General features: G+C 36.8%; 1 protein-coding gene across 1 annotated transcript in view; it reads right to left on the reverse strand.

Moving 5' to 3' along the window:
* Positions 1 to 27,603, reverse strand: part of P3H2 (prolyl 3-hydroxylase 2) — a 159,643-nt gene that overhangs the window by 18,006 nt on the left and 114,034 nt on the right. The window contains exons 2-8 of the mRNA XM_067738405.1: positions 24,071 to 24,223; positions 22,461 to 22,650; positions 12,096 to 12,227; positions 10,332 to 10,474; positions 9,914 to 10,003; positions 4,655 to 4,695; positions 2,567 to 2,661 (exon numbers count right to left, since the gene is read on the reverse strand). Of these exons, the coding sequence (XP_067594506.1) occupies positions 2,567 to 2,661; positions 4,655 to 4,695; positions 9,914 to 10,003; positions 10,332 to 10,474; positions 12,096 to 12,227; positions 22,461 to 22,650; positions 24,071 to 24,223 (844 nt within the window). The remainder of the gene's footprint in view (positions 1 to 2,566; positions 2,662 to 4,654; positions 4,696 to 9,913; positions 10,004 to 10,331; positions 10,475 to 12,095; positions 12,228 to 22,460; positions 22,651 to 24,070; positions 24,224 to 27,603) is intronic.

Raw genomic sequence — 27,603 nt, forward strand, 5'->3', positions numbered from 1 at the left:
TTAACAAAAAACAGGCAACTACCTACCCACTAACCAAAAGGAAAACAAAAATGTAGAAGGAAAAATAAATCCTGCCATTCAAAAATGCAAGTCTACCAGCCTATAAATGACTAGTAGCACAACAGACAGAGAAAAACATTAAAATAAAAATAAAAATGTAGTCCAATAAGTTGTGGTTCCTGGGATCTGATTTGACAGCTTCAGCCAACTCGTAACCACAGCCTAAGGAGATTTAGTTAAACAACTTAATTCTTCTCTCATTCATAAAGTATGTGCCTGGCTCTGACTCTCCATTTGCAATAAAGAGGAATCTTACAGGAAAATGCTCTTTTGTGTTCACTGCCTATGGCTCATGGCAAGAAGATATATTTTACCATAAATACGACAAGGTCATATAAGTTACGACGGGAGTGTACTAACAAGCCCTTATATGAGCACCGCCCTTTACAGTTTACAAAAGACTTTCATATTCGTCCTCTCCAAAGAGTTGCTATCCTTCTGTTACAGGTAAAGGACCATAAGGGTCAGAGAGAGTGAGTCTCTAGTTACCCATCACTCTGGAGAACATCAGACTAAGATAGGCTTCCTGACTCCAAGTTCAAAGTTATTTCTACTCTACCCCCGCTGACTCTGGGATTATTCTCGAGCAGGGCTTTTGGAAAACTGGTGGTTGAAAGAAGAATGGATAAGTGACAGATGTTTTTAATAAGATGACATGCATATTCCAAGGGCTGGAGTCGCTCTGGGGTGCAGTAGCCCTGAGTCACTCCCATCTTAATGCTCGGGAGACATCCAGTATGAATACTACTAAATACTGTTAGGTAACCAGAGTAGATGACAATCTCTTTGTGGAAAATGAGAAAAGCTGAAATATATTCTATCTGGAAGCACGCATCCTTTCTTGCCTCCCTGACATCTGCTTTCAGTCAAACTAAGATGTTGAAAGTGTTTTCTCATTGGGAACTTTGCCTCTTGTCTACCACTGTTCTTTATTTAGACCATATTTTGATCTCTAGTGACTGCACAGAAGGCTTTCCAGTAGGTTCCCAGGGAACATCCTATGATTCATTAGCCCATTCAATGGCAGAAATGATAGAGTTTGGCCACCCAGTCAATCATGACCTTTCTCCATCTTGCATAGTTTTCTGTTCTACTCTTCCCATTAGCCTTCTTAGTCAGTTGCTGGGCATCAGATCCCCTGGTAGCCAGGAAAAAAATGCTTTGAAATTTGGCAACTGTCCTGGGGCTTCCCAAACGTTTACAGCAAAGTGCAGCTTACTGGCATGTACTTCCTGGGTGATTTCTCAGCTTAAAAAGCAACGTGAACTCTGGCTGACCATGAAGCTCTCTGGCACTCGTAAAATAGCTTGGGCTTGGTGACTACAAACTGAGGTCCAGGTCAGATTAGATGAGCGTATTATCCTGTTTACTGCCTCAAACTGACTTGGAAGCTGAGGAAGGAAAGGGCTGGGAAATGTGAGAGCTGCAGACAGCCAGAAGTTTTCAAATCAACTAGAGGAATGTGCTGACATCTCCTGTTGGGGAAAGGGGGACTGTACTTATTCTCAATGCAGGTTTTTGAAAAACGTCTTCTTATCTTGCAATTATTTAATCAATAGGGGATACATTTCAGATATCTAGACACTTCTATGTTCCATCATCAGGTGAAGAACAGAAAATGGGATTTGGATTCAAAAGCCTGCTTAACCTATTACAAGCTCTGAGGCTTTGGATAGGTCACTACATCTCTGTGAGCCTCAGTTTTCTTACCTGTGAAGTGGGGGACACTTGTCTCACAGGAGATGCTGCCAGTATTAAAATGAACTGTGTATAAATATGCTGGGAAAATTGTAAAACATATAGAAGTAATAATAATTGTTAAGGATTACTACTGTTGTTAGTACTACACTTGCTAATAAGTTATGATTACAACAATGTTTGGCTCTATTTAAAACCTACGTTTGGCAACACTCTACCTGTGGCTCCAGTCATTCTGAGGTTATGTAAACAGGCATCTAATATCCTGCTGTCTCCATCTCTGAGCCTTTTGTGTCCTTTGTTTCATCCACTTGAATGGCTCCCTCCACACTTCTGTCAATCTAATCTAAATTCTACTGATTTCTCAAAGCCTTGATCAGATATGTGCCTCAAGGATCTTAAGTTAACTAATATCCCATGTGACCTGTCTCTTCAAGTTCCCCCGATACACAGTCTATTCCATGCTCTCTAGCACTCCCCTCCAATGTGAGAGAAGTAAGCCAGGTAACTTCTCCAAGCCTCAGGTACTCAGCTGAGGACGGCAATGATCATATAGTCCCTGCCTAGCTCATAGGACTCCTGTGAGTGAATTTGGTAGCGCTTTTGTTGAAAACCAAAAGTAGTGATATACACGACTGAGACATTCTTGTTTTTGAGACTTGCTTGCAGAATTTTATGAACTGGAGTAGTTTAGTCCTGTTCTTTATTTTTCAATGAAAATGGGTTCTGCCCTGATCCGGGTAAGAACTGGCCAAGTCCCAGCCTCCCCTTCCCCTCCTTCTAAGAGTGAAAGTGCAACAATACTTACCCTCTCTTAGGTCTCGGTCTATCTTGGGTGATGACTTTTTCTGCGCTGATAGTCCGTGAACTTCTGCCCCCTCCACATTCACTCCTGAAGGGACCCTGCCCATTCAAAAAAAAAAGTTGAAATAGCAATATCCCATAGAATAAAGATGTTCAAGGGCAAAGGATACCTTACTCAGGTAGTCTATGACTTCATATTGTACAGTTTTGTGGTTCACAAGTCCACATCTTTCAAGATCAAATTAGATGCCATTGCCTCCATGAAGCTCTTCTCTATTTTCCCAGTGAGTGTGCTCTATTTCACTTCTCTAAATCTTCTTAGCAACCTTTATTACAGTTCATTGTATCCATAATGTAAACCCCTTGAGATTAGACTTTGAGTACCAACAGAGCATGAAACAATGGTCACGTGCATGTTTACAATGCTCAGAGTGTTGTATTATATGTCTTGAATATAGAGCGTATCACTGAAAGATGGTTGAATTGAAATAAATCATGTCCGAGTGTAGTGGTTCTCGACTATTCCAAGATAGAAGACATGAGTTTGTGTCAAACCTTGTGAACACACACAATAGCATGATGCCCTTTCAATATATACAAATTGAGCAAATCCAAATATGCTTATACATTCTTGGATCTCTTGCAATAATTTGAGGTCACCCAGGGGTTGAGCCCTTGAAGCTCAGTGAAAGACCACAAGATTTTGAATAAGAAGGTCTGGATCTGCCAGTCCTTCATGGTGAGACACTGAGTCCTTTGCCTTGTCAGGGCCTCAGTTTCTGATTTTGATAATAACCTGGACCTCAAGATCTTGTGGACTAAGAATGTCGCCTGCCATATCAGTAAATGAAGGATGTTGCGACCATCAAGCCATCAGCCACTACAGCCTCCCCTGATGGTGAGCCCTGAAGGAACTGAGGATGGAAACAGGATACACACTATCAAGCAGTCAGGCACCGCAGCCTCCCCGCAATGGTGCACCCTGAGGGGACTCAGGATGGGAAAACACAGGACACTGGCCCCAGAGAGCTGAGGTGCATATCAAAGGAATGATTTCAATGAGCCCAGGCTCTTGAAATCTTCCCATACATAGAAAAGCGTAAACCCTAAATTAACTAGGGATGTCTTGTTTTCTTTAATTAACAGTAATCTTTTGCTATTCTGACTGTCCGCTTTTTGTTACAAAACTCATATACATCCTGGCTCCTCCCTTAACTCTTGGGAGCAGTCCCTCAGAGCCATCTGAGAGGCTATCTCCTGGGCTTGAAGTCCTCAGAAAATCCACTGAATAAAGCATAACTCCTGGGCTTCCCTGGTGGCGCAGTGGTTGAGAGTCCGCCTGCCGATGCAGGGGACACGGGTTTGTGACCCGGTCCGGGAAGATCCCACATGCAGCGGAGCAGCTAAGCCCGTGAGCCATGGCCGCTGAGCCTGTGCGTCTGGAGCCTGTGCTCCGCAACGGGAGAGACCACAACAGTGAGAGGCCCGCGTACCACACACACACAAAAAAAACCATAACTCTCAATTTTAGAGTGCATATTTTTTTCAGTGGACAATCTCAAACGTGTGACTCCAAAATTCTATGACTCCTTGAAATGCTCAGAACATGTAAACTGACTTTTGACATCTATCATTTTAAAAATTGCGTTTTCTTCATTTCTGATTGAGTTCATGACACTTAATATTTTAGCTTGCTGTAAAACTTTCCGAGCTTGATGCTTTCAAATAAATGCAGTAAGAAAATTTAGCATGAAAAAGATAATTTAATTGTTTTTTTTCCTATTAAAAAATCAAAAACAGCATCCAACTTTCTCTGATTTAGAGTCACAGAACATTTAGCCATTAGAGATCACCTGATTCAACCCCTTGATGGGAGGAAAAGCATGAGACCCAGAGAGGAAGATAAATTATTTAAGGTGTCTTGGAAATAAGAGGAAGCGTTGGGACCAGAATGCAGAACTCCTAATTCCCAGTTCAGAGTTCTTCTAATTATATCCCTTTGCCTATTTCATAGAGCCCAAGTTCTTTACAATAAATATGATTCTAAGTATTTCTTCTCATTACAAATAAACATTCTAAATGGAGAACTTACTGATTCTCATCCTGTCGTCCTCCATATTGAATCCAATAATTCTGTTTTAAATTAAAAAAAAAAAAACTCAGTAATTTTGTCACTAAAATTCCATGTACAGAAGATAAAACACTCAAAAGACCTAAAATATTAGAAAACTTGCATATTATATAAATCTATAATATAGTATTTATTTTTAAATTTTAATAAAAAGGAAGGCCAAGGTTGGTGCAATTTGGGCTAAGACAAAATGGATTAAAAAAATAGCATGAAATTAGCCTGGGCATCCATCCTTTTGTCCAAGAAAGTGATTTAGAATTTGGTAGCAAGAAGACACTTAGAAGATAATTAAGTATGACTCTTTTCACTTTTATAAATAAAGCAAATAAACAAAAAGTCCAGTCTGGTTATTCATCTGTATAGGATCATAAAGTAAGTGATTGTTTTTCCTAGGGTCATTTGGGATAACATAACTTTCAAAAATAGTAAGACCGGATATAAACATATTAGAAATGTTACACTAGAAATGTACATTAAAATTATCCTAATTTTAAAAATGTGTCAATAAAAACATAACATAACTAAGAAAGAGACGAAAACTGTGTTACAAATAGGATATATTACAAACAGTGCTTTTTATATTAACTATTAACATGTACAGTATATAAAGAACTTATATAGCAATGAACAGATAAATGAATAAAATACATGTCCAGGTAAATCAAATGAGAGGACAAATACTTAATAATAATTTGTGAAAAGTTGATTTTTGCTGGTAATCAAAGGAATACAAATTAAAACAACAGTGGTGCACCATTTTGTACATAATATATTAGGCATATGAATGAGTTTAAGATGTTATTTCTCATTGCTGAGAAGTTCATGGTAAAACCATAAACTTTTATGAAATGTTAGGAATAATGAAGGTACCAGAAAACTCTCCAAAAAAAAAAATTTCAAAAATTTTAAACCTTCTCATATCCTTTGATGGCAGAGTTAACCCACTTCTGGAAATTTATCCTATGGATATAGTTCAGTAGAAAGAAAAATGCTTAATGCATTCATTAGGGCACAAAAAAACAAAAAATAAATAAACAAATTGTTCAACATCAGGAAGAGGATTAACTTATTTATTGTACATCAACTACAGATGTAGCTAAAAATAATTTTGAAAGCTGTAAAGATAAAGAAATTGCTTATGCTATCCCAAATAAAAATCAATAAATAAAAATAGAAATCTATATATATAGAGGTACTGCTTCTACAAAAGGGATGTCTTCATGTGAAGAATGTTTAAAAGACAACATGGGGGACTTCCCTGGTGACACAGTGGTTAAGAATCCACCTGCCAACTAAAATCTGGTTCTTTGAGAAGATAAACAAAATTGATAAACCATTAGCCAGACTCATCAAGAAAAAAAGGGAGAAGACTCAAATCAACAGAATTAGAAATGAAAAAGGAGAAGTAACAACTGACACTGAACAAATACAAAGGATCATGAGAGATTACTACAAGCAACTATATACCAATAAAATGGACAACCTGGAAGAAATGTACATATTCTTAGAAAAGCACAATGTTCTGAGACTGAACCAGGAAGAAATAGAAAAGATAAACAGACCAATCACAAGCACTGAAATTGAAACTGTGATTAAAAATCTTCTAACAAACAAAACCCCAGGACCAGATGGTTTCAAAGGAAAATTCTATCAAACATTTAGAGAAGAGCTAACACCTATCCTTCTCAAACTCTTCCAAAATACAGCAGAGGGAGGAACACTCCCAAACTCATTCTACGAGGCCACCATCACCCTGAGACCAAAACCAGACAAAGATGTCACAAAAAAAGAAAAACTACAGGCCAATATCACTGATGAACATAGATGCAAAAAATCCTCAACAAAATACTAGCAAATAGAATCCAACAGCACATTAAAAGGATCATACACCATGATCAAGGGGGGTTAATCCCAGGAATGCAAGGATTCTTCAGTATACATAAATCAATCAATCTGATACACCATATTAACAAATTGAAAGATAAAAACCGTATGATAATCACAATAGATGCAGAAAAAGCTTTTGACAAAATTCAACACCCGTTTATGATAAAAACTCTCCAGAAAGTAGGCATAGTGGGAACTTACCTCAACATAATAAAGGCCATATATGACAAACCCACAGCAAACATCATTCTCAATGGTGAAAAATTAAAAGCATTTCCTCTAAGATCAGGAACAAGGCAAGGATGGCCACTCTCACCACTCTTATTCAATATAGTTTTGGAAGTCTTAGCCACGGCAATCAGAGAAGAAAAAGAAACAAACTGAACACAAATTGGAAAAGAAGAAGTAAAACTGTCACTGCCTGCAGATGACATGATACTATACATAGAGAATCCTAAAGATGCTACCAGAAAACTACTAGAGCTCATGAATGAATTTGGTAAAGTTGCAGGATACAAAATTAATGCACAGAAATCTCTTGCATTCCTCTACACTAATGATGAAAAATCTGAAAGAGAAATTAAGGAAACACCCCAACTTACCATTGCAACAAAAAGAATAAAATACCTAGGAATAAACCTACCTTAGGAGATAAAAGACCTGTATGCAGAAAGCTACAAGACACTGATGAAAGAAATTAAAGATGATACAAACAGATGGAGAGATATACCATGTTCTTGGATTGGAAGAATCAACATTGTGAAAATGACTCTACTACCCAAAGCAATCTACAGATTCAATGCAATCCCTATCAAACTACCACTGGCATTTTTCACAGAACTAGAACAAAAAATTTCACAATTTGTATGGAAACAAAAAAGACCCTGAATAGCCAAAGCAAACTTGAGAAAGAAAAATGGAGCTGGAGGAATCAGGCTTCCTAACTTCAGACTATATATACTACAAAGCTACAGTAATCAAGACAGTATGGTACTGGCACAAAAACAGATATATAGATGAATGGAACAGGATAGAAAGCCCAGAGATAAACCCACACACATATGGTCACCTTATCTTTGATAAAAGAGGCAAGAATATAAAATGGAAAAAGACAGCCTCTTCAATAAGTGGTGCTGGGAAAACTGGACAGCTACATGTAAAAGAATGAAATTAGAACACTCCCTAACACCATACATGATAATAAACTCAAAATGGATTAAAGACCTAAATGTAAGGCCAGACACTATCAAACTCTTAGAGGAAAACATAGGCAGAACACTCTATGATATCAATCACAGCAAGATCCTTTTTGACCCACCTCCTAGAGAAATGGAAATAAAAACAAAAATAAACAAATGGGACCTAATGAAAGTTCAAAGCTTTTGCACAGCAAAGGAAACCATAAACAAGACCAAAAGACAACCCTCAGAATGGGAGAAAATATTTGCAAATGAAGCAACTGACAATTGATTAATCTCCCAAATATACAAGCCGCTCAAGCAGCTCAATATCATAAAAACAAAGAACCCAATCCAAAAATGGGCAGAAGACCTAAATAGACATTTCTCCAAAGAAGATATAGATTGCCAACAAACACATGAAAGGGTGCTAAACATCACTAATCATTAGAGAAATGCAAATCAAAACTCCAATGAGGTATCACCTCACACCAGTCAGAATGGCCATCATCAAAAGTCTACAAGCAATAAATGCTGGACAGAGTGTGGAGAAAAGGGAACCCTCTTGCACTGTTGGTTTGAATTAAATTGATAGAGCCACTATGGGGAACAGTATGGAGGTTCCTTAAAAAACTAAAAATAGTACTACCATATGACCCAGTAATCTCATTACTGGGCATATACCCTGAGAAAACCATAATTCAAAAAGAGACATGTACCACAATGTTCATTGCAGCACTATTTACAATAGCCAGGACATGGAAGCAACCTAAGTGTCCACTGACAGGTGAATGGATAAAGAAGATGTGGCGCAAATATACACTGGAATATTACTCAACCATAAAAAGAAACAAACCTGAGTTATTTGTAGTGAGGTGGATGGACTTAGAGTCTGTGTGTCCTACAGAGTGAAGTAAGTCAGAAAGAGAAAAACAAATACCATATGCTAACACATATATATGGAATCTAAAAAAAAAAAAATTGGTTCTGAAGAACCTAGGGGCAGGAGAGGAATAAAGACACAGATGTAGAGAGTGGACTTGAGGATATGAGGAGGGGAAGGGTAAGCTGGGACGAAGTGAGAGAGTGGCATGGACATATATACACTACCAAATGTAAAATGGATAGCTTGTGGGAAGCAGCCACATAGAACAGGGAGATCAGTTCGGTGCTTTGTGTCCACCTAGAGGGGTGGGATAGGGAGGGTAGGAGGGAGACACAAGAGGGAGGAGATATGGGGATATATGTATATGTATAGCTGATTCACTTTGTTATACAGCAGAAACTAACACACCATTGTAAAGCAATTATACTCCAATAAAGGTGTTAAAAAAAAAAAAAAGAATCCACCTGCCAGTGCAGGGGACATGGGTTCGATCCTTGGGCCAGGAAGATCCCACATGCTGCAGAGCACCTAAGCCCATGTGCCACAACTACTGAGACTGCACTCTAGAGCCCATGAGTCAAAACTACTGAGCCCACATGCCACAACTACTGAGCTCACGCTCTGCAGTTACTGAAACCCACATGTCGCAACAACTGAGCCTGTGTGCTGTAACTACTGAAGCCTGCGTGCCTAGAGCCCATGTTCCACAACAAGAGAAGCCACCTCAATGAGAAGCACATGCACCGCAACGAAGAATAGCCCCTGCTCGCCACAACTAGGGAAAGCCAGAAAGCCTGTGCAGAGCAAGATCCAACGCAGCCCCCCAAAATAAGAAAAAACAAGACAACATGGACACGTGGAAAAAAGTAGTCAGCATGATAGGTAGTACGATTGTGACTGATTCTGTTCTTTTGAAGTCTTTTTATTGTTTAAAATGTTTAAGAGAAATGTTTAAAAGAAAATACAAAATGTTGTATACAGAAATTAGAAAATAAAACAATCCTGAGGCAAACATATCATATTCAAAACATTTCTTTCCTATCCAAGTATATTTGCTTCTGACTTTAGCTCTCAGTGACATGGAAATCTGTTAAAGTCTTTTACAGTTCATCACATGTACAGGGTAAACACCCGCTCCCTCCAGTGTTTGTTTACAAAAGGCAGGGGATTATAATCTTCAACAAAAGGGGCTGGGGAATACAATCATAAATAAGAAGTCCACCGAATAGTTCCTTTAAAGACCTTTTCCTCTCTCCTCTTTGTTCTTACCGGCTCAGTGTATGAAAATCCCAGACCCTCTGCAGCTGATTTTATTAGTTCTGATTCCAGTTTATGATGCTTCACAAACATCGCCAAATCCTACAGAAAAAAAAAAAAAATGTATATTTAAATAACAGTTAAAAGGTATGATTAATGTTCAAGTGGAAATAATTTTCTTTAGACAGTAACAAATGAGCTAAAAAAATATTCACAGCTGCAGAAAATGCCTCTATCTCTGTAGATTTTCACAAGCTAGCACATAGGCGAAAAACACGCTTTTAGCATTACTAATTAAAGTTGCAAAGAACTGAGTCCTAGAACCTTTACTAAATTGTTAGCTATCTTTAAGAGAAGTGTTATATTTTTACCAACTCTCCCCAGAACACTGAGCAGAATAATGAGTTTCTTCTCAGAACATGGGTCTCACCTCTCTGGCCTGGATAGATGCTGGGTCAATGCTGTCATCCAACAGACTCTCATAGTAATCCACATTGTCTCTGACATCCTCGTCATCCGGATGGAGTAGAAGATAGGCCTTGGCACACTCCAAGGCTTTCACATATTCGCCAACTGAAAAATCCAGGAGTTGCGGCATTAGAGTCAGCCTAGGTTGGTCTACAAAATTTTTTAAAGATATGTCAACATGTCCATGAGAGTCAGCATGAAATGATCAGTAAGAGGGAAGATGCTACCTACTGTATAGCACAGGGAACCCTACTCAATACTCTGTAATAACCAATATGGGGAAAGAACCTGAAAAAAAATGGATATATGTATATGTATAACTGAATCACTTTGCTTTACACCTGAAACTAACACAATATTGTCAATCAACTGTACTAGAATATAAAATAAAAATTAAAAGAAAAGAGGGAAGATGCTGTGAGGCTGAGCAGAAGCAGCAGAAATAGTTGCAGGTGAAAGGAAGGACAGGATTTCAGGTATTCCAAAGGTACTAACTTCGGTCTGCTATGCTGCTAGATGTCTTCAACAAATTATCAAAAGCTCCACCTGAAGATATTTGCTGCCAACTTACATTATTTAATACAGAGTAGAATTTTTGAAGTTAATTCTGATTTTTGTACTGAATTTGAAAACATGATATCTAAGACCAATTTCAGCAATACAAATTCTATTAATTGCTTTTAAACATAAGATGCTCACTCTTTCTTTCTCAATGAGATAAATGGAAATTAAAACTTTATTGAGATATCAATTTTCACGTAATGATTTGGGAATATTTAAATTTTGATAATATATTCTGTTGCTGTGCAATGAAAAGTGTACTCCATGTGGAGAACAAATTGGCAACATCTGGCAAAATTACAAACAAATAAACCATTGATGCAGCAACTGTACTTCTAGAAATTTATCCTATAGATATTTACATGCAAATGTAAATGACATACAGGAAATATTCATTTGATCATTGATTGTAATAGTAAAATATTACAAACAACACAATGCTCATCAGTAAGGAGACACATTAAATAAATTATAGTATGGTGATATCTAGATATAAAGAAAAATGAATGAGGAAGATCTGTATGTACTGAAACAACTAGATTGAGCCATATAAAACTTCCCAAATGTGACCATTTTGACCAAGCAAAAGGGAATTTCATAGGTCCAACATACTAAAAAAAATCTGATATGTATCGTTAAGTGAAGAAAACAATGTGAGGAAGAGTGTAAATAATGTGCTATCTTCTATGTGTAGGAGGATAAAATAATTCAGAGACAGTGTGTGTGTGTGTGTGTGTGTGTGTGTGTGTGTGTGTGTGTTGTTTCTGTATAAAATTTTGGAAGGGTAAATAAGAAACTGTGGATTTTAGGGCGTGAAATTGGGTTGTGGGGAAAAGAAAGAGAGAGAGGTTTTTAAATATTTAGTCTTTAAACCTGTGAGTATATTATCTTTTCAAATTAAGTCGAAAAATTAAATTTAAAAATCACATAAAATATCAATCTAGTATAACTTTCAGGGCATTGTCATAACATTTGCCCACTTGTGGTTTCACCGTCTGCTCTTGTTCTGAGCTGTAGTGATGTGAGGTGAGACAGAAATGCATACACACCCATAGCTTGATTACAACTGAGGAAGGTGGAGGACTAACCCACAAAAATTCAATGTGTCTTGTGATGAGCCACACCCCTTCCCCCCAAAGTTTTTCACAGATAATCCACGCTTTACCTCGATAGTAGGCAAACTGCAGGTAGTCATAATGTAGGGGAAGAAAGTTCTCGATTGGTGAGAGGCGGCCAGGGCGGGTGGCAAGTTCCCTCACGCATTCATGCTGACAAACCAGCACCTGCACATAGTGATCTGAAAAACAAGAGCCAAGAAGTGGGTTCCTCTCATCTGCTCAACGTCCAGACTTCAAAGTGAGAACCACGGTTACGCAGGGCATCGCACCTCACCATACACTCTTAGAGAGATATCATTATCATCCTCATTCATGACCAGAAATCCTTTTCCCAAAGAAAGTAAGTGACTCACCAAGGCTTCCTAACCAGTGATCACTAGACTAATTACTAGTAGATTCTAAGTGTATAGCACTCTTTCCTTCCGTGTATTCTTTTTCTACATCTCCTGAAAGTGACATAGGCCATCTCATCCCACCCATGCCCAGCTGAGTAGATTACTTTCTTATTTAAAAACTTGGGGGTCTCTTTTTGGACTTTAGATGGCCTGAAGTGTCCTGGAGTCAGGATGGGAAGTTCAGATCCCAGTTATGTTAAGGACCGGTTGAGAGAAAGGAACTGCCACGTACGTGGGGAGTTCACACAGAGAAGTGAAGCCACAATGCTCTTTTTCCTTGTTAATACTTTCAAGCCACTTTTACTAAAGGGGAAATAAAAGCAACATTCCTTTACATCCATTGATCAGGAACGTATTCTACCCAGTTACAAATTAGTCTATCACCTGGACATTATAAATCCTAATACTGTAGGGACTGGTAAAATAGGAGAAGGATGAAAGCTAAAGAATTTGAAGAAGCATTTTGCCTCTTTTTCTTTGTTCCCATTCTTCTCACTTGCAAACAGGCGAGGATCCTGAAGTGCAGGGGTTTTCATGCTCCTTTTAGCTCTGGGTTCTATCTCATACAAGCATGAGCAGAGGAAACACAAGTGGCTAATGTCCCAGAAAGAAACCGCTTCTTACATTTTGCCCCGACTCTGATTTCTACAATGAAGATAGAGGCAGTCTTTTCCATTAAGAGAATAGTCCATTCATGCTTGTGCAGAGCAAGTTCTCCTGAGAATAATGATAAAACCACCCGACTTCATGACTGTACAGTCTAATCCACAACTGCCTCCATTCAAAAGGCTTTCTATTATGCAGAGTCTGGCTTGTATCTAGATGACCTTGAATAGGGACCCCCAAAACACAACAGAAAGGAAATATCTGTTTCCTGGTGTGTAGGGAAATGTGCTAATTCTCTTAAAACCTGGCTAACTCAATCTAATATAGTACAGCTAATAAGATCACTATCATCCATTGGTTCTTAATTTCAGTTGGAAGACATGAAGAGAAGAATGGGTTATGTTTATTTGATTAGCATGTTATAAATAAATAGCTAGGTATTTTATTTCTTAAGAAAACAACAAACAACTCTCAAGCATTTCTCATAGTTTCGCTGGCCATTTGCTTTCCTCTTTACCTTTTAATATTCACTCCTAATTCCAAATGACAAGCAAAAGGAAAAGGTGGGAAACACACCCAACAGGAATCCACAATCTGAATGAAAGTATTTTTCAAAGTAAGATATTAATAGCAGCAAAATAAGAGTGACAAAATGATATCCTTTAAGGCTTCAGTGAGCATGGCTGGTAATAAATAACTGCATTCAGAAGCCATTTGTAGTTTTCTCCAATTGGTAATGTTCTTCCAAGTCTAAAAGTCAAAAACTCTGGCTTTCTAAATACATTCTGTATTTTAAAAGCCAGTTTTACTCCTAATCGAGAATAGTTTTGAACCAGGCAGGAATTTACATAGTTAGAGTAATGATATCCCTTTTTATTAGTTGTATTCCTTGCCTCCTTTCTATATCAAATGTTACTGTGAAATGATTATGTTTTAATAGGTTTGAGATTCAAGACACTCGCATGGGAATACTTTTAAAGATTTCCATCTCATTATGAATTGGATATGCTTCAAATTCCTGAGAAGACTTACCATATTCCTGCAACATATAATATTTGATTAAACTTGAGGGACTATGAATTTTTTATCACTTTTCTTTATTGGAAGTGGGGTGATGGTGGTGGTAGCTGTGTTAGTAGCCTGAGTTAGGAGACTTCTATTCTTTTCCAGCAACCAACAGGCTGTGGTGACCTCAGAAAATTGCAAAATGTTAATTTGTGGGAATTTGTCAGTCAATTCTCTTAAACCAGATCTAGGACATTTGCCAAAGCTGTTCAGTGGCCATTGGTAGAGGTAGGTGTAGAGATGAATGTGGGAATGAAAGCAGGGAACCTATCCTTAAAAAAACTACAAGATAGTAAACTGTAATAAAGGAAAAGCCTGCCCATTCTCAAATAAAAGATTAAGTTAAAGAAATATTCAGCAGTTGAAATGTGAAGCACACATAAAAGTGACATTCAAATGAGCAGTGTTTACAAAAATGCAAGTAAATTGCTCTGGTAGAGGCCCAATAAAATAAAACCTTATGGGAAAAAAATCCCCAATAATGCTGTATTGATTTTAAGTGAATTGAGTTGAACTTGGGTAATTGAATGTGTAGCAAATAAGTCACTTGACAAATAATATATTTACAATAGCCAAGGTATGGAAGCAGCCTAAGTGCCCATCAATAGATGAATGTATAAAGAAGATGTGATATATGTGCACACACAATGGAACAGTACTCAGCCCTCAGCCATAAAAAAGAATGAAATCTTGTTACTTGTGACAACATGGATAGACCTAGAAGGTATTATGCTAATAAGTCAGAAAGAGGAAGAAAAATACTATATGGTTTCACTTATATGTGCAATCTAAAGACAAAACAAAACAAAACAGAACAAATGAACAAACATAACAAAACAGAGTTATAGATACAGAGAACAAATGGGCCAGAGGGGTAGGTGGTGGGGGAGGAAAAAATAGGTGAGGGAGCTTAAGACATACAAACTTCCAGTTGCAAAATAAATAAGTCATGGTTATGAAATGTACAGTGTGGGGAATACAGTCAATAACTATGCAATATCTTTGTATGGTGACATATTTTAACTAGACTTATTGTGGTGATCAGTTTGAAATGTATAGATATATACATATTTCTAAAATGTAAAAAAAAAAAGGCTAAAAGAAGGCACATTGATTTTCAGTTTACTTCTTAGTCTAAATTTTGATAGATATTTCCTAATTACCCCTCTAAAAAACCTCAACACAAACTTGCACAAGGCTCTTAGATAACCTCATCCACCAGAGGGCAGACAGCAGAAGCAAGAACTACAATCCTGCAGCCTGTGGAAGAAAACCACATTCACAGAAAGATAGACAAGATGAAAAGGCAGAGGGCTATGTACCAGATGAAGGGACAAGATAAAACCCCATAAAGACAACTAAATGAAGTGGAGATAGGCAATCTTCCAGAAAAACAATTCAGAATAATGATAGTGAAGATGATCCAGGGCCTCAGAAAAACAATGGAGGCAAAGATCGAGTAGATGCAAGAAATGTTTAACAAAGACCTAGAAGAATTAAAGAACAAACAAACAGAGGTGAACAATACAACAATACAATAACTAAAATGAAAAATACACTAGAAGGAATCAATAGCAGAATAACTGAGACAGAAGAACGGATAAGTGACCTGGAAGACAGAATGGTGGAATTCACTGCTGCGGAACAGAATAAAGAAAAAAGAATGAAATGAAATGAAGACAGCCTAAGAGACCTCTGGGACAATATTAAATGCAACAACATTTGCATTATAGGGGTCCCAGAAGCAGAAGAGAGAGAAAAAGGACCTGAGAAAATATTAGAAGAGATTATAGTCGAAAACTTCCCTAACATGGGAAAGGAAATAGCCACCCAAGTCCAGGAAGCGCAGAGAGTCCCATACAGGTTAAACTCAAGGAGAAACATGCGGAAACACATAGTAATCAAACTGGTAAAAATTAAAGACAAAGAAAAATTATTGAAAGCAGCAAGGGAACAATGACAAATAACATACAAGGAAACTCCCATAAGGCTAACAGCTGATTTCTCAGCAGAAACTCTACAAGCCAGAAGGGAGTGACATGACATATTTAAAATGATGAAAGGGAAGGACCTACAACCAAGATTACTCTACCCGGCAAGGATCTCATTCATTTTCAATGGAGAAATCAGAAGTTTTACAGACAAGCAAAAGCTAAGAGAATTCAGCATCACCAAACCAGCTCTACAACAAATGCTAAAGGAACTTCTCTAAGTGGGAAACACAAGAGAAGAAAAGGACCTACAAAAACAAACCCAAAACAATTAAGAAAATAGTCATAGGAACATACATATCGATAATTACCTTAAACATGAATGGATTAAATGCTCCAACCAAAAGACACAGGCTCACTGAATGGATATAAAAAGAAGACCCATATATATGCTGTCTACAAGAGATCCACTTCAGACCTAGGGACACATACAGACTGAAAGTGAGGGGATGGAAAAAGATATTCCATGAAAATGGAAATCAAAAGAAAGCTGGAGTAGCAACACTCATATAAGATAAAATAGACTTTAAAATAAAGAATGTTACAAGAGACAAGGAAGGACACTGCATAATGATCAAGGGATCAATCCAAGAAGAAGATAAAACAATTATAAATATATACGCACCCACCATAGGAGCACCTCAATACATAAGGCAACTGCTAACAGCTATAAAAGAGGAAATTGACAGTAACACAATAATAGTGGGAGACTTTAAAACCTCACTTACACCAATGGACAGATCATCCAGACAGAAAAGTAAAAAGGAAACACAAGCTTTAAAAGACAAAATAGACCAGATAGATTTAATTGATATTTATAGGACATTCCATCCAAAAACAGCAGATTCTTCTCAAGTGTGCACGGGACATTCTACAGGATAGATCACATCTTGGGTCACAAATCAAACCTCAGTAAATTTAAGAAAATTGAAATCATATCAAACATCTTTTCTGACCACAATGCTATGATATTAGAAATTAATTAAAGGGGAAAAAATGTACAAAACACAAACACATGGAGGATAAACAATACGTTACTTAATAACCAAGAGATCACTGAAGAAATCAAAGAGGAAATCAAAAAATACCTAGAGACAAATGACAATGAAAACACGATGATCCAAAACCTACGGGCCGCAGCAAAAGCAGTTCTAAGAGGGAAGTTTATCGCAATACAATCCTACCTCAAGAAACAACAAACATCTCAAATAACCAATCTAACCTTACACCTAAGGGAACTAGAGAAAGAAGAACAAACAAAACCCAAAGTTAGTAGAAGGAAAGAAATCATAAAGATCAGAGCAGAAATAAATGAAATAGAAACAAAGAAAACAGTAGCAAAGATCAATAAAACTAAAAGCTGGATCTTTGAGAAGATAAACTAAATTGATAAGCCACTAGCCAGACTCATCAAGAAAAGTAGGGAGAGAACTCAAATCAATAAAATTACAAATGAAAGAGGAGAAGTTACAACAGACACCGCAGAAATACAAAGCATCCTAAGAGACTACTACAAGCAACTCTACGCCAATAAAATGGACAACCTGGAAGAAATGGAAAAATTCTTAGAAAGGTATAACCTTCCAAGACTGAACCAGGAAGAAATAGAAAATATGAACTGAACAATCACAAGTTATGAAAATGAAACTGTGATCAAAAATCTTCCAACAAACAAAAGTCCAGGACCAGAATTCTATCAAACATTTAGAGAAGAGCTAACACCCATCCTTCTCAAACTCTTCCAAAAAATTGCAGAGGAAGGGGCACTCTCAATCACATTCTATGAGGCCACCATCACCCTGATACCAAAACCAGGCAAAGATACTATAAAAAAAGAAAATTACAGACCAATATCACTGATGAATACAGATGCAAAAATCCTCAACAAAATACTATCAAACAGAATCCAACAGCACATTAAAAGCATCATACACCATGATCAAGTGGGATTTATCCCAGGGATGCAAGGATTCTTTAGTATATGCAAATCAATCAATGTGATACACCATATTAACAAATTGAAAAAGAAAAACCGTACGATCATCTCAATAGATGCAGAAAAAGCTTCTGACAAAATTCAACACCCATTTATGATAAAAACTCTCCAGAAAGTGGACATACAGGGAACCTACCTGAACATAATAAAGGCCATATATGACAAACCCACAGCAAACATCATTCTCAATGGTGAAAAATTAAAAGCATTTCCTCTAAGATCAGGAACAAGGCAAGGATGGCCACTCTCACCACTCTTATTCAATATAGTTTTGGAAGTCTTAGCCACGGCAATCAGAGAAGAAAAAGAAACAAACTGAACACAAATTGGAAAAGAAGAAGTAAAACTGTCACTGCCTGCAGATGACATGATACTATACATAGAGAATCCTAAAGATGCCACCAGAAAACTACTAGAGCTAATCAATGTATTTGGTAACATTGCAGGATACAAAATTAATGCACAGAAATCTCTTGCATTCCTACACACTAATGATGAAAAATCTGAAAGAGAAATTAAGGAAACACTCCCATTTACCATTGCAACCAAAAGAATAAAATACCTAGGAATAAACCTACCTAGGGAGACAAAAGACCTGTAGGCAGGAAACTGTAAGACACTGATGAAAGAAATTAAAGATGATACAAACAGATGGAGAGATATATCCTGTTCTTGGATTGGAGAATCAATATTGTGAAAATGACTATACTACCCAAAGCAATCTACAGAGTCAGTGTAATCCCTATCAAATTACCAATGGCATTTTTTACAGAACTAGAACAAAAAATCTTAAAATTTGTATGGAGACACAAAAGACCCCGAATAGCCAAAGTGGTCTTGAGGGAAAAAAAAATGAGCTGGAGGAATCAGACTCCCTGACTTCAGACAACACTACAAAGCTACAGTAATCAAGACAATATGGTACTGGCACAAAAACAGAAATATAGACCAATGGAACAGGATAGAAAGCCCAGAGATAAACCCATGCACCCATGGTCAACTAATCTATGACAAAGGAGGGAAGGATGTACAATGGAGAAAAGACAGTCTCTTCAATAAGTGGTGCTGGGAAAACTGGACAGCTACATGTAAAAGAATGAAATTAGAACACTCCCTAACACCATTCACAAAAATAAACTCAAAATGGATTAGAGACCTAAATGTAAGACTGGACACTATAAAACTCTTAGAGGAAAACATAGGAAGAACACTCTTTGACATAAATCACAGCAAGATCTTTTTTGATCCACTTCTTAGAGTAATGGAAATAAAAACAAAAATAAACAAATGGGACCTAATGAAACTTCAAAGCTTTTGCTCAGCAAAGGAAACTACAAACACAATGAAAAGACAACCCTCAGAATGGGAGAAAATATTTGCAAACAAATCAACGGATAAAGGATTAATCTCCAAAATATATAAACAGCTCATGCAGCTCAATATTAAAAAAACACACAACCCAATCCAAAAATTGGCAGAAGACCTAAATAAACATTTCTCCAATGAAGACATACAGATGGCCAAGAAGCACAGGAAAAGTTGCTCAACATCACTAATTATTAGAGAAGTGCAAATCAAAATTACAATGAGGTATCACCTCACACCAGTTAGAATGGGCATCACCAGAAAATCTAAAAACAACAGATGCTGGAGAGGGTGTGGAGAAAAGGGAACCCTCTTGCACTGTTGGTGGGAATATAAATTGATACAGCCACTTTGGAGAACAGTGGGGAGGTTCCTTAAAAAACTATAAATAGAATTACCATATGACCCAGCAATCTCACTACTGGGCATATACCAAGAGAAAACCATAATTCAAAAAGACACATGCATCCCAATGTTCATTGCAGCACTATTTACAATAGCCAGGACATGGAAGCAGCCTAAATGCCCATCAATAGACAAATGGATAAAGAAGATGTGGCACATATATACAATGGAACATTACACAGCCATAAAAAGGAATGAAATTAGTTTATTTGTAGAGACGTGGATGGATCTAGAGACTGTCATTCAGAGTGAAGTAAGTCAGAAAGAGAAAAACAAATATTGTATATTAACGCATATATGTGGAACTTAGAAAAATGGTACAGGTGAACCGGTTTGCAGGGCAGAAATTGAGACACAGATGTAGAGAACAAATGTATGGGCACCAAGGGGGGAACATGGCAGAAGGGGGTGGTGGTGTGTTGAATTGGGAGACTGAGATTTACATATATACACTAATATGTATAAAATGGATAACTAATAAGAACCTGCTGAATAAAAAAATAAATAAAATAAAATTCAAAAAAAAAACCTCAACAATTTAAGACCTATATTTTCACAAATGTATAGTATTGTTAACCTTTTAATCTCTGCAATGTGATTGATGGATAGGTCGTCTCCTTCCTTCCTTCCTTCCCTCATCCTTTCTTCCTTCCACCCATTCATTTAACAGATATTCACTAAGCACCTGCTATTTGCCAGTCACCATAAGTAGGCACTGAGGATTAAGCACTTAACAAGATAGGGCAATAGCCAAGTGAGAGAAGACAACATTTTCAAGTCTGTAAGTGGAAATGAGCCTGGCGTACCTTAGGAATTAAAATAAGTACAGATGAACACTAGTACGCAGTCATGAAAGTCCTTGTTAAAGGTTTTGGGTTTTATTTCAAGTGCAATGGAAGCCAGTGGCGTGGCAGGGGGTGATTCAGCATATCTGTGAGCAGACTTTCTGTTTTTTGGAAAACTGTTCTGTCTGCCTACAGAGTGAAACCTGATCAGAACGTGAGGACCAGCAAGGAAACTATCACAGTGAATTAGTTAAAATATAGTGTTGATTTGAACCAGGGTGGTAGCAAAAGGAGTGGAGGGAACCAGGAAATCTCAAATGCTATTAGGAAGTAGCATCTTTCAAAGTTTGGTAACAAGTCGGAGGGGAATAAGAATTGAAGGAAATGTTGGATTGAAAGATAACTTCTAGGGATTTGGTTTGAGCTACTAGGTGAGTGATGCTTTTTATGAAGACAGAAAACATTGGAAGTTGGGGAAAGAAAACTGACTTTATTAATCTGCATTTCTATGAGTATATGAGAAGTTGAACATTGTTTTTCATGTTTTATAACTTGGAATACAATATGCACTCAACAAATATGTGTTAAACATTTATTATTGAATAAATAACCTTTGCCCATTTTTTAACTATGTAGATCTTCAAAGTATGGGCTCTAGAGTGAGAAAAACCTAGGTTTGATTCCCAGTTTCACCTTAATCCCATTACTTAATCTTTCTGAGGTCTAAATTCCTCATTTAAAAGGGGAGAAGAGGGTGAATAACAATACCTACAAGGAGTTGTTTATAGGATTAAAAGAGATATAGCTATATAAAATGCTCTGTATATTTTAACTGTTAAATAAATTTTGCTTATTTTTATTACTACCAATAAATAAGAAATGAATTACCAGTACTACTAATAATTCACAGTCTGTGTTAAGTAGTAATGATATTAACTGTTTTCCTGTAAACATTTTGCAACTTTTTCCACTTGCTATTATAAATCAATTTGATTAAAGTAGCTTTTATATTTATAAATCTTATGTAAAATCTATCTTTTTCTTAAAATTTCTTGTCTTTCATCATGCTAAGAAGAGCTTTCCTACTGTTATACAAATATTCCCTTGCATTTTCTTCTAACAGTTCTATTTTTACTCATATTATTAATATAATAGAATTTATTTCGTGTATTTTTTCATATGCAGCAGAGAACTCAGTCCCCACCATACATGGTTAACTAGTCAACCTCCCCAATTAATGTATAATGAACTTTACCTACTATTTTAAATAGCGGTATATTAAATTCCCGTATGTAACAAAATATTCATTTAAGTAATAGAAGAAGACTATACAAAGATATTCACTACTACATTATTAATCATAATAAAAAACTGCAACTTGCTTAGTATTCATCAGTAAAGGACTGGTCAAATAAATTACACTTTCCCCATATAATGCAATAAGGTAGATCTACATGTACTTACATGAGAAGTCCACAATATATTGTTAAGCATAAAATGAAACAAAAACAAAACATATACTGAAAATCAATATTTACAGTGTTGTCTTATTTTTATAAAATGAAATAATAATTATAAATAAGTACCTAAATATTTGTGTGTGTATCTGAAAAAGCTTGGAAGCATAGTCACCAAAATTTAAGCTAGGGAAAGTAATCCACGGGAGAGAGGATGGGATACGTATAGGAGAATTTTTTTACAATTATACTTTTTACAATATATACGTCTACATTATTGGAATAGTTTTACAGATGGCATGTAGTATTTCTATAATCAGGAAATCAAGGGAAAAAATAAACTTTACCTGCAATGGCTTCATAGAGACCAGCTTTATACCCTAAGTACTCATATTCCTCAAATCTCTGAGGCCCCTCACACAGGGCTCTGCACTCTGTATCTTCATTGAAATATTCTCTTAAAGCTTGTTCAAAGTACTTGATAGCTAGTTCAAAGTCATCTGCCTCATAATGTTTAACTCCTTCACTGTAACTCTCCTGTAAAGAAACACAGAAAAATTTTTTTCAAAGAGCACCCAAGGGGCACTTGAATGGCAAAATGCAGGCAGACTCTGGATCACTTAGGTAGGTGGGTGTGGGACTCTTGCGCTGTGGAAGATAAAGAAGGATCGCACTGGGAGATAAAGGGAAACTCCCCTGGCTTCAACTAATTGTAAATGAGAAGGGACTGACTGAGCAAGCCTACTGCTGTGGCATCAATCAATTTCATTTTCTTCCTGAGCTCACTCAAGACTATATTTTCTAACCCTTTTAAATGCAGGTAGGGCCATGCAACAAAGTGCAGGAAGATGGATGTGGGTGGACGTGACACTCAATTCCAGGCCTGGTTCAAATTTTTTTTTGTGTGTGTGTGTGTGTATACTGCAATTTTATTGCAATGGCATAAGCAAAGTTAGTGTGTAAGAAATTTAAATGAAACAGTATGGTAAAATTATCAGAGAACCAAAAAATCTAAAAAGGAAGTACACCTAAAACATGAGAATTCAACATTCATTAATGTTCCATCTTCAGTTTTGATTGACACTTGATGCTTGCAAATTTTGAAACAAACTTTGAGATCATGATGACTATTTTGAATAGATTTCAGCACCAACACTAAGATTTGTGCATTCAGTTGGTTTGCAGTTGACTTGTTAGCCATTTACATAATGTATAGTACAGATTTGTCACAGATCAGATCACAGCGTTGAAGGAAAGAAGTACCTTCCTGTAATTAGAAAGGATCCCCTAAACTGCACTCAGCTTAAGACATCCAATGTACAAGAGCACGGAAACCATCATAATAATGTGGCTCCAGGGAACATAGTTCATTCTTTTAAAAAATAAAACGAAAAAAGACTTTCATCTAAAATCTTCCTCTCTTAGCCTTTTCTTCAGTCCTCTTGGAGGCCACACATTGAGAATGGTGATGTATCCAATTGAAAAAGATGCCCTTTCAACACACTGTGAATTTCAAGTAAGATTTCATTTAAAGGAATAATTATGTAGCTTAAAAAAATCAAAATTTGAAAAGGACAGGTACCGTGGAAAAAGCCACTGGACTAGTTGCTGGGAAACCATGGTGTGACCCTGAGCAATTCACATGGGCTTCAACTCCAGTGGGTAAAATTGAAGCGCTGGAGCGGGTGCTGAGGCTCAGAGAGGGTTACAGACATTTACGTCACATCTTACTTTTCACCATATCATACTGATTTTCTAAGTTAATTTTCTTTTTCTTTCAATTTTTCAACCCTGAATTACAATACTTCATCTTGGGAACTCTGAAAGTGTAAAAATGATACTGTATTGGACGTTGGAAATCAATGTGAGATATCCATTCATAGGAATTTGCTTTGAGTCCATTGAAAGGTAAGAGCACTAAGTTCCTCATGGTTAGGACAGGGTCCCCAAAGCTCACCAGATGTGGTTTGGCATCCCGATCTACCAGCTGGAGGTCTTCAACACCCGCCATCGTTCTGTAATTCTTGATGTTCTGCTGCATTTCCATGTGCTCAGGGTTGGCCATGAAAAATGTGTGTGCTGCTTCCACTGCCTTTTCCAGCTGGTTAAGCTATAAAGAGAAAAAAAGAGGATCAAATGAAGGCAAATATTTCTAAACTGGGTTCAGTCCGAGGTCTCACAGACAGAAAGTGTCAGGGCTGAGTTCTAGTTCACATTCACTCTACCCAGCCTCCACACTAAAGGGCAAGAGGTTAATAAACAGTGCTCCTAAAATGATATGTGGGTATTTTGGCATTGGTGAAAATGGATGAATGTGCTTTGTTCCAAGTTCGTTTTCTTCTCCCTCTTTTCTAAGCCATATGTGTTTTCTGGCAAATTGAATCTACATGCTTCTGTTTGTCTTACGATTGATCAAAATTAAAATCTGCCAATGCTGGGCCACCTCTAATTCACATTTTCAATATTTTTGTCTTTTATTTTCTCTTCTTTTCTTTTTGTTCCTTTTGCCTTTAATCCTGACAATGGAAGAATAAACTGTGACTTTCTGAAGGATGAGATTAGGGATACCTCCCACTCCTCCAAATCTGTTTTCAGGCTTTAGAATGTGAAGAACACAAGGTTAAAAGGAATAAATTTTTCCAATCCAGAAGAGATGCTAAATACAGCACACAAAATGTTATACCACATTCCTTTGATTGAGAAATTGATTCCAAACTTACAAGTTGGATTCTCATTAATATAAAAGGAAGGATTTTTAATAAACTACAAAGACACTATAAATCTCTTAAACCACTTAATAAGCTGCTCTCCATGTAACGTGCAATGATGCATTTTTTGGTAAAAAAATGTAATTAAATTTACTTGATTTAATACATTTTGCCCTATGCTTTATTCATGGAGAATGTCTATAGACAGAACCCTTTGCCTCATTTCAGAAAAGTGAATATTCACACTAGTACTAGTCATTTTCATGGTGAAATCCAAATTATGCTTGGTCTATTTTGAAGTATAAAGAAATGAAACCACTGTTACTGAACAAATAAATATAAAATCATGGAAGGCATATAAGATTCACCTGAGTAGGCTTTTGATAGTCTGGCCACTCAAGTATTAGTAAGAAATAGAAAGTAGTAGTAAGTTCCTGAGTTCCCAGTCACTGCCTTCTCATGATATATAAAGAATCGTATCCCTTACTACAGAAAACATAAACTGCCCTATTTTAAGATCTGATATCCTTAACTTTGTCTAATAATAGTAAAGCCTTCTCCTTTTCTTTTTAATTTGCATATTCTTCGCTACTGGCCTTCCTTCCATCAAATCTTGCCTGAAATCAGCTTTCCTTGCCACTTTCACCTTTGTTCTCGATTCTGTGGTTTCAGAATTATTTTTGCTGTCAAAATCATTCATTTTGAATTCCTGGTTTCTTTCTTAAATTTCCTCAATTTCTCATACACCAACACAGACAAATATGAGCTGTATGGATGACTACATAGTGACAAGCTTATAGCTATAGAGGAAAATGAATAGGTCCTAAATCGGGTATGTGTCTACACTTACTGACCAAGTGAACCTGGAAAAAGTCATTTAAACGCTTGTGTCTTTGTTCTCCACTAAGAAACTGTCATACCACCACCTACTACGTAGGATTTTGGAATGATTTAATTGTGTATTATATATAAATGTGCTTCAGAAATCACTAAAACCCTAAAGAGAAACAACTGGATGTAATTTATATAAGATCTATTCATTTCAAGGATGTGAATATACTCTCATTAATGCTGGGTATGTATAGTCTACAACTCCCATAGACACATAATTCATGAGGATATAGTGAGGTACTTGTGGTTGGTGGAAACTGCCTCCAGTTAAGGGCCAAACTATAAGTTCTGAACACAACAGGTTAGTACTGACATGCTCTAGTTTTATAACACCAGCCATTAACATTGAATGAAAATAGATACATTTTGCACTTTCCTACCTTCATGTTTTGCTCAGACTGTTCCACTGACCTAGAGATCCTCTGACACTTGGATTTTCTTGTTGAAATCTAACATATCCTATAAGGCCAAGCTTAAATCCTGCCTTCTCTAAGAAATTTTTTCTCAACCCTAAAGCTACAGTCAAGCATTGCAATATCATCGTATCCCTGTTCTTCTACTGGCACTTATCATACTCTGCCATATGTGGCACCTACCTAAGTACATTTGTTTCTCCTAGTAGAACTTTCCGAGGATAGGGACCACATGACTTATTTATTTTTTTGTTTTCCATCTACTTTACATATAGATGATGTCTATGATATGTCTAGGAAAAGAGAAAAAATAAATTCTAAGAAGCAAAACATTTTCACACAAATCAAAAGGTATATTACATGTGAGTGTGCTTCATAAGCTATAATGGACTAGAAGGATGTAAGTTTAATAACAACATCTCTGAAGTCATCATTCACACTGAGAGCTTCCAATACTGATTATCACTGATGAATGTGATTCAGTAGCTCTTGAAAACTGTTAGCCAACACTGATAAACTGGTTCCTTCTCTTAAATTTGACCACATTGGTTTTTTGCTTATTTGGTGCTTTCCCCATTTATAACCCAGTATTAAACATAATACCATGTTCCCCAATATAAATATAAAGAAGATTCCATGACTTAAGGTTAATCCATAAAACTTATTCATGAACTGGCTTTTAAATTATTGTGAACCAGTTCAGGAAACTAGAATTGGCTGCCAGAGATTATATATAAAACAGGCCATCATGTTAACTGGAAGCCTGATATCTTTGTAGTTCATTTTTGAAATTAGATACACACATCTGAAGTGGTAGGAAAAGTCCAGGTGAACATGTGTGTGCCACATACAAGCCTGTACTATTAGCTGGAGATTATTATAAGGCCGTATAAGTACTAGGCTTCAGCTAAGGAAGGATCTACCTGCTACTCCATTGCAACAAACAAGAAGCTAACTGCCTTTAAAGGCTTCAAACTGGATTTCCTTTAAGACCAGACCAAATTAAAACATACCACAGGAGAAGGTAACTCTAATGTGATGGTAACTCTATGCATTAGAAAAGTAAATTGTAAAATAAAGAACAACTGAGGAAAGGGGAATGATTCAACAAGATGGTATCATGCTTTGGGGGAGCCTGCTGCTCTACTAAGATATGAGAAACAACTGGTAAGAAATGCCTTCAACAAGCACTGGTTCACTTCATCTCAGGCTGTGAAGAACTAAGGCAAAAATTTTCTCCTGCCAGCCATGCTGCATGAAAAAAGGCTGATTAAATCAACATCCTGCTGATGTTTGGAAGTTACTCAGTCAGCTGATGAGTGAACCAGACTCTACTGACACACAAATGGTTTTCCATAATGAATAATAAAGGAGCATTTCAAAAATGCTTAGAAACTGTCAATAGCTATCCATTGACCACAGAGGTGATTCCAGAAACTATGTACCACGACATTCAGGAAACTGTAGGATTTGGCCCC

The sequence above is a fragment of the Pseudorca crassidens genome, chromosome 5 (assembly GCF_039906515.1).
Source record: "Pseudorca crassidens isolate mPseCra1 chromosome 5, mPseCra1.hap1, whole genome shotgun sequence".
NCBI lineage: Eukaryota > Metazoa > Chordata > Mammalia > Artiodactyla > Delphinidae > Pseudorca > Pseudorca crassidens.